The sequence below is a fragment of the Scylla paramamosain genome, chromosome 35, assembly GCF_035594125.1.
Source record: "Scylla paramamosain isolate STU-SP2022 chromosome 35, ASM3559412v1, whole genome shotgun sequence".
Classification (NCBI taxonomy): Eukaryota; Metazoa; Arthropoda; class Malacostraca; order Decapoda; family Portunidae; genus Scylla; species Scylla paramamosain.
The window spans coordinates 4,834,101-4,842,500 of record NC_087185.1 but is presented as its reverse complement, the minus strand read 5'-3'; the positions used below and the strand labels follow the sequence as shown (position 1 = coordinate 4,842,500).

The 8,400-nt window shown below is 51.2% G+C and overlaps 1 protein-coding gene across 1 annotated transcript in view; it reads right to left on the bottom strand.

The window, feature by feature from the left end:
* The window catches only part of LOC135090588 (uncharacterized), a 98,794-nt gene extending 90,783 nt beyond the window's left edge, over positions 1–8,011 (bottom strand). The window contains exon 1 of the mRNA XM_063987467.1: positions 5,693–8,011. Within this exon, the coding sequence (XP_063843537.1) occupies positions 5,693–6,587 (895 nt within the window). The 5' untranslated portion in view covers positions 6,588–8,011. The remainder of the gene's footprint in view (positions 1–5,692) is intronic.
* Between the last annotated feature and the right edge of the window lie 389 nt (positions 8,012–8,400).

Below are 8,400 nucleotides of genomic sequence, written 5' to 3'. Positions count from 1 at the left end.
AACGTCATTCCTGTAAGACTTTGCATTCCTAAAGCAGAGTATATTTAGCATGGTGTCATAAAAATAATGTACTCTCAAGATAATTCCTAAAAATCATGTATTCGTAGGCGCCTTTAAATATGATGTAACCCATAAAGTAATGTATTCCTAAGATAATCCCTAAAAATACTGTATTATTCATAAGCACCTTTAAATATGACGTAACCCATAAATTAATGTATTCGTAACCTAAAACGTGCTGCACATTGCTAATAACTCTTGCATCACCGCATCAGGTAATTTGCTAACATTCCCCTCCTGCGCATTGCGAAAGGGAGAGAGAAACAGGCAGAATAAAAGGAAAAGTACAGTAAAATGACCTGAAAGAACAGCCATTATGTTCTGCCCATTAGCAAGGCACTTAGGATCTGAAATATTTACCCTTACTCTGCGGTGGACTGCGAGCTGAGTTTTCCCCTTTTTTTTCCCCGCGCCGCTCGGGAGCTCCCAAATTATCCATCATTTCCTCTTTTACCACTAAATCTCAGGTGGAATTATCGTGAGCTCCGTCCGCCTCGTAAAGGCAAGCCACGGCAGTCCCACATTAACTACAAGCGAAGGTTACGTGGACTAATGGGCCAGGTAAAATATGGTTACCTGTGTTGGGAATTAAAGACATGCATACCACGTCTTGAGTATAAGCTTTCCTCCACCCTGCTCGGCTCTCCTCGACACTACTACTTTTATACTTTTTTTTTCTTTTTTATTGTGGGCGCGTGTGGCTCGTGGTGGTGAATGATAATGGCAGGAACTTCTTTTAAGACGAGTTGTGGTGTGGAGGAGAGAGAGGGAGGAGTGGGAAGAGTGATCCTTTCATATATGTGTGTGTGTGTGTGTGTGTGTGTGTGTGTGTGTGTAAGAACTTTAAGATAAATTGTGGTGAGGGATGATACGTTTGTGTGTGTGTGTGTGTGTGTGTGTGTTGAGAAACGAGTGTCATCTTCAATTTGTTTATAAGCTTCGGAAGTCCTTCACATTTTTCTTCCTCGTAACCGCAGGAGGAGGAGGAGGAGGAGGAGGAGGAGGAGGAGGAGGAGGAGGAGGAGGAGGAGGAGGAGGAGGAGGAGGAATAGCAGCAGGAGGAGGAGGAGCAGGTGGATTATTTTTAAAACTTCATCCGTGGAAACACTTTTGAAGTAACTTGTGAAAGAAAAAAAAAAACACGTGAACTGTGAATGACTCATAACTGCGCCAGTGTTTTTCTTTATATGGAGGTTGAAGGTCGTTATTCACCACCACAATAACCACAATAACCACCACCACCACCATCACAATTACCACCACTATTACAACCACCGCCACATACAATAACAAATCCTCGGTAGCGACATTCAAAGAGCGAAAAAATAAAAAAAAAAAACGAAAACAAGCAAAAAATCAACGGAAAAAAGGACAGACAAACATTTTCACGAAACAAAAGATCAAATCCACAAGTCAATTTAATCAAAAGGCGGCGTCTGAAGGTAAAAAAAAATAAATAAATAAACAAATAAATAAAAGAAAACACAGAAAACGTACTTCAAACTGCGATAAAATGCTCTAAAACACATGAATCTTTAAACAACCACCGCTGATTGAGTGTGTGAGTGCACCAGTGTTTGCCGAGTTCACTGTAGCGTGTGATGAACATCCTACACTTCTACACTCCTCACTGGATCACCTAGCTGACCTTCTTTTCTCCCCTCGTCATCTGACCTTCTTTCCTCCCTTCATCATCTTTCTGAAGTGTCTAGTGGCAAACCATCACCTCTTAACACTTCACTTCAGTCCTCCTCCTCTTCTTCCTCCTTCCCTTCACCTCCTAACCCACTGATTCACCACGCATCTCCTCCTCCTTCTCCTCCTACTTCTCTTCCTCCTCCTTACTATCATCATCATCCTGGACCATCACCATCACTTCTCCTCTTCTTCTTCTTCCTCCTCCTCCTCCTCCTCCTCCTTGCTCCCTATATAATGCAGTCTTCACTTGATATTCATTCATATCCCATCAATCAGTTTATCGTCAGTAGTTAATTTTGTTGAGGCTCCGGGCACCCACCTCACCGGGGCGGATATTGGTAATGTGGCGAAGGAGGAGGAAGAGCAGGAGGAGGAGGAGGAGGAGGAGGAGGAGGAGGAGGAGGAAAAACTAGGACGCGAATGGGAGTGAGTTCAAAGGAGAAGATAATAAGAGTGAGGAAAAAGCACCGCAGAATGAGTAAAAATGGAAAAAAAGGAGGGAGAAGATAAATGAAAGAATCACAAGGTAGGATATAAGAAAAAGGACAAATGAAGGAAGAAGAGGAGGAAGAAGAAGATGGTGTAAAAGAGGAGGCAAGGAATGAGGAAGAGAGGGAAAGCACCAAGGAGTGAATAAGAAGGGAAAGAAACACACAGATAAATACAAATATCACGAAACATGAGACACAGAGAGAGAGAGAGAGAGAGAGAGAGAGAGAGAGAGAGAGAGAGGAATATGAGGAAGAGAAGGAGGAATATGCCAAATGGATTCAGGATCTCATTTGTACTCAGGGAAGGAGGAGGAGGAGGAGGAGGAGGAGGAGGAGGAGGAGGAGGAGGAGGAGGAGGAGGAGGAGGAGGAATGGAGGTAACTGGAGGGAGGAAACCTGGTAGTAATGGTGGCAATCTCTCGTTCAAAAGGCGCCGTTTCCATGACAACTAGCAAGAGAGAGAGAGAGAGAGAGAGAGAGAGAGAGAGAGAGAGAGAGAGAGAGAGAGAGAGAGAGAGAGAGAGAGAGAGAGAGAGAGAACGTCAAGAGGAGGCGTGGGAGGAGGAAGGGAAAGGAAAGGGAAAAGGAAAAAAAAAATGAGAAAATATGAAGTTGGAATGTCAAAGTATTTTTTATGACGTTTATTGATGTTTAGGTTCAATACATAGATAATGAAGAAGAGGAGGAGGAGGAGGAGGAGGAAGAGACTCAGTATGTGTCTAGAATAATTATATGGAGAGAGAGAGAGAGAGAGAGAGAGAGAGAGAGAGAGAGAGAGAGAGAGAGAGAGAGAGAGAGAGAGAGAGAGAGAGAGAGAGATGCGTGATGTGAAGGAGAGATGGAGGGAAAGTATGTATGACGAGGAGAAAGGAGAGGATAGGGAAGAGGAGGACGAAGAAGAAGACGAAGAGAAAGTAAAACAAACATGAAAATCAAAGGGAAAGTTGATGACGGGAAGGAAGGGACGGAATAAAAAAAGTGATGGACTGAAGGAAGGAAAGAAAGAAGGAAGGAAGGAAGGATGGAAGGGAGGAAGGGAGGAAGGAGACGGGGAAAAAAAGTAAGCGGAGAAAACACTGAGTCAGAGAGAGAGAGAGAGAGAGAGAGAGAGAGAGAGAGAGAGAGAGAGAGAGAGAGAGAGAGAGAGAGCGTGACATACGACTAACGCGTCACTAAAATCATAACAAAAATAATTGAACGCCTTTAATTTAGAGAGAGAGAGAGAGAGAGAGAGAGAGAGAGAGAGAGAGAGAGAGAGAGAGAGAGAGAGAGAGAGAGAGAGAGAGAGAAAGAGGAGAGAGTGAAATTCATAAAAAATAACAGAACACGGCAAGATAATGAAAGACAAGACCACAAACACAAAAGAAAATAAAAGAGAAGAGGAGAAGGGAAGGAGACGAGAAGACAATACGAAAGAAGAGAGAGAGAGAGAGAGAGAGAGAGAGAGAGAGAGAGAGAGAGAGAGAGAGAGAGAGAGAGAGAGAGAGAGAGAGAGAGGAACAAGAGATAGAGAGATAGGGAGACAGCAAGTTAGAAAGCCAAATAACAGAGAGATCAGTACGTGAGATAGCAAATGAACACTACTTGGTGATGACGAACATACAACATCGCCATAACAACACCAACAACACCAACAACAACAAAGACTAACAACAACACTGCCCGAGGCTCCTCACCTTTCACTCCTGTAAGGTTTTCACTCGCCCGGGGCCTCCACCACCACCACCACCACCACCACCACCACCACCACCACCACAACCTGCTCGGAGCTTCAGGCAGGTGTGATGAGATTGGCATGGAGAGGCGGGCAGGTGTGTGACAGGCATAAGAACACAAGTGAAGGGGGAAGGAAGGTAAGAGGGATAGGAAACAAGGTGAAAGGACAGGTAAGGTAAGGTATAGAGAGGAATAGAATAGAAAGGAGAGCCAGGTATGAGGGAGGCATGGTAATACAAGTGAAGGGAGAGGGAAGGTAAGAAAAGGAAACAAAGTGAATTAATGAATGAGAGGACAAGTAAGGCAAGGTATAGAGAGGCATGTGTGTGTGTGTGTGTGTGTGTGAGGCAGAGGAATGAACGGTAAAGGGAGAGGGAATGCAGCAGTAAGAGGGAAAGAAAATAAAGAACGAATGAGAGGACAATATGGTGAGAGACAGGAATGAAAGGTAAAAGCGGAGAGAAGGATACGAGTAGAGTGAGAGGGGAAGGGAGAGAGAAGGATACATGATAGGAAACAAGGGGAAGGAGTGTGTGAGTGAGTGAGAGCAGAACAGGTACGGCAAGGTGAGGGTGGAGGCAGGCAGGTGAATCACAGAGATGGGGAGAAGGGTCCCGTACAGTGAAGGTGAGGGAGGAGGGGAGGAAGGGGACACGTGAGGAAGGAAGAAGGAAAGAAACCCCACCCATCCTCTCTCGTCCCTCCGCCCCTCCTCTCCTGTTCCCCTTCCTCCAGACACAATACCTGGAGGGAGGAAACAACACAAGTGGCCGGAAGCGAATAATTTCTCCTGATGTCCGGTGGATCAGTTGCTGACCACGTTGACGGACAGGAGTGGACGGGAGGCTTCTGTGCCTTGACGGGGAGAGACGGGTCTTCTCTCCCGCCCGACGGAGGCTAACGGGGAGAAAGCGCGGGAAGACAAACACTCAGGGCTGCCGTGGGGAGATCGTCAGCCGCGGTGTAACTAGAAGAGCGTGACAGCAATGTTTTGAGTGTAATTCCTAGTGTCCCACGAGCGTGTTCGCCCCGCGGCACACGGCTCGCCCCTCCTTGCTTTCTTCCGCCTCCCGCCTCACACATTAGCACATTGGTGATACCTGATGCCATGACACAGAAGGCGTGTGGTATTCCCTCGGGCTTGTGTGGGTATGATAATCTGATGAATGTGGGAAGTGTGTGTGTGTGTGTGTGTGTGTGTGTGTGTGTGTGTGTGTGTGTGTGTGTGTGTGTGTGTGTGTGTGTGTGTGTGTGTGTGTGTGTGTGTGTGTGTGTGTGTGTGTTCTTGTGTGTGTTCATGTGTGTGTGTGTGTGTGTGTTGCTGAGTCTCCAGGACACTGTTGTGAATTGGCTCGCAATGTTTTGCTCGGTCAGCGTGCCGGTAAAGCCTAACATCAAGATCGAATGAATCAGACCGTGCCAAACACTGCCCCGCCTCACTGAAGGACGCGGCCACGTTTTGTCCGAGGCTTGAGGGCTCGGCGCCACGGGGAGCACTGGCCCGCTGACCTCCAGCAGCCAGTGTTTCCTGTACACACCGAGGCCACAACACTGCCTGCCACGTAGAGCATACAGGGTAGTTGGTATTTGTTCTCGGCGCGAACACTCGCCAAACAGAAGGTGAGAGCGAGAGAGAGTCGAGGCAGGCCACTTCCTGTCGTCCTGCCTCAGGGCGGCAAGAAGTCACCGATCTCCACTCCCGGGAACACAAAACATAAAAAGCTCACCTGAGTCATCGACGATGGTCTCGTGGACGGCGTGGGTGAAGCAGTCCTTGTAGCCCTCGGGCGGGGAGAGCGTGAGCTGCTCCACGCCAGGGGCAGCGGGCGCCAGGCTCAGGTCAAACGCCCTGATGGACACCAGTTGAGGTTCACTTTCCTCGTGCACAACAATCACATAGTCGGCCTCTAAACACTCGTTTTTCGCTTCATTAATACAGACGCGGTGTCCTCGGCTCTTCTGTCCCGCCCGTTTCAAGGCGGATCGCAGGGGGGCGCCGCCGCCGCCGCCGCCGCCGGTGGAGGTGACCATAGTAGTGGTCGAGCCTGAGGGCTGCTGCTGAAGGGCGGCGTCGGAGGCTGCCATGGAGGCATGGGGCTTGTCGTGGTCACCGTGGTCCTGGGCAGTCACCAAGGGCCCGCCCTTATGTTTCATCATACAAACACCGCTGCCTCCTGCGCTGACCACAGCTGCCCGGCCTCCGTCATGGCAGCAGGAGCGGCGCGACGCTGCTGCGTGCTCGCCACCTCCCACCGTAGCACTGGTGCTTCCCTTCTCCGCTGCGCACACTTCGTCATGGATCAATACCACATCTTCCCCGCCAGCCTCCTGGCCGCCCTCGCACGCGCCCTCGCCTCTCCTCCGGCGCCCACACTCACTCCCGTCCTCCTCCGAGCCTGATGAACTATCAATAAAATGTATATCGGCGAGGGCGGGCCACGACGGGTACAGTCGCTGCCCCGGAGCTGGGGATGCACGCCCCAACTTTGGCTCTCTGTTCACGTTTTGACTCCGATCGTAACTAACAAATTTCTGAGCACTGTGTTTGAAGGCCTCGTCGTCTGTGGGTGGCGGGGAGGTTGGTGGTGTGGGTGGGCGTGCGTCGCATGGGGCGTGAGCCATAGAGTGCCGCCCGGAGATGTGCCGCCGTGCATGTCACTCAGTCAGGGGGCGGCGGGCAGGCAGAGTGCCGCCCCCACCCACTTGTTGCCGCCGCTCATGCCTGAGGCACAGCTGGATAGGGCACCACGCCCCCTGATGTGTAGTGACACCCGTCACCTCCTCTGTCAGCGGCGGAGCACCACGCGACAGGCAAAAGAGCTGTTCACTGGAGTGGCTCGGCGGCGGCACGGCTGAGACGGCACCACCGTCGTACCACTTGGTGTCTACAGCGGCGACGACGGACGGTGTGTGAATATGGGTCAGTGGTCACGGCGAATGACTGCTGACTGTGCCGCAGCCCACAACTGCTACTGTGCTCCACTCTGCTTCCTGCCACAAACACATATAAACAAATCCCTCTCGACGTGTAGCAGCAATGGTAGTCACTATAATGCACTCCCCCTCCCCCTCTCCTCTCACAACACTCTCTCCTCGTCACTGTTCTCTACGCTCCACGCATCACCGTGAGCCTCACCCCCGCAACAACGACCCTGTCACTGCACACGACGGCGCGAGGACGTTGCACAACAGACACACACAGTGGTCGCGGCGGTGTGGGTGAGAGGTGACTGTTGGTGGCACACACTTCTCCAAGACCACCACCCCTTGCCTGCACACGTGAAGCCCGATAAGATAGTGCGGCTATCAGGCGGCGGCAGGACGAGCGGCAGCGCTCTGTGCAGCACGGAGGCATCAGGTGGTGTGACGGCCGCCGCAAGTGTTCGACCATCTCCCCGACAGGCGCGTCCCGGGGGAGGCGCGGCGGGCGGGCGCACCCTCCCGCAGCAGTCACGGCGGTGGTGTTCTCGTTGGTCGTGAGGCGTGCCTCCTCGTCCTGCTCAGCGAAGCACTGCCACGCGACTGTGATGGAGATGCTGAGAGAACGAATCAGATGAATCCGTGCCAAAACAGCTTCAGTTAGTGCGAGACGGCACGTCAGCTTAAAGTTTCAGTTACTAAAGCCGGGAGGCCCCGGTGCCGATGAAAGAGACATTGATCTTCAGACTCAGCGGCGGGGAGCACTACAAGTGTCTCGGGCGCCAGTGATGGCATCACAAGTCCCCCTGGGCTGCCCAACACGTTTCGCTACTTTCTACCTGCGTGGCTCGACACAACTTTCACTGGTCGTGGCTCGCCATTCACATACAAGGCTGGCTGGGAGAAGGAGCGTCAATGTGTGGCTCGCATCACGCAGAGAATCAGGCGAGACTGCTAACAACTCACAGCACAAACGCCTCACGCCCCACCATGGCCACAGCAGTCATGCACTGGGAGGCTGTGAGGTGAGGGACAGGTCCGGCACTGGGTTCACAGAGCGAAGTGAAGCATCACTGAGACGCAGTGTTCCCTCGTCACTCGCCGCGGTACTGGCTGTGTGTGAGTCTGTCTCGCTCGCGGTTCACTCATGAAGGAAGTTGGGGCGGGGCTTCGGTAGGGAGAGATGCAGGGGAGGGGGAGTGGTGGTAGGGAGGGTGGATAGAGGTGCGGGAGGGTGGAGAGGGAGAAGGGAGGGTGGAAGGGAAGGGAATGAGGAGGAGGGGGGAGACAGTAAGCCTAATTTGGTCGCGTTGCCAATTCGTCACGTAAATGGAAACTCTTCAAAGCAGGTTCTACGTTTATCGGGACAGTGGCAGGTTCCTCATGCACCTTGCGAACAAAATTATACTGCAATCAATTGTTTAGATAAATGACTCCAGGGAGAAGAGGTGTTTAGATAGTAGCATACAAAGGAAGGGTATTTCCTCCCCCACACCTCGCTCCCATTCCATCTCAT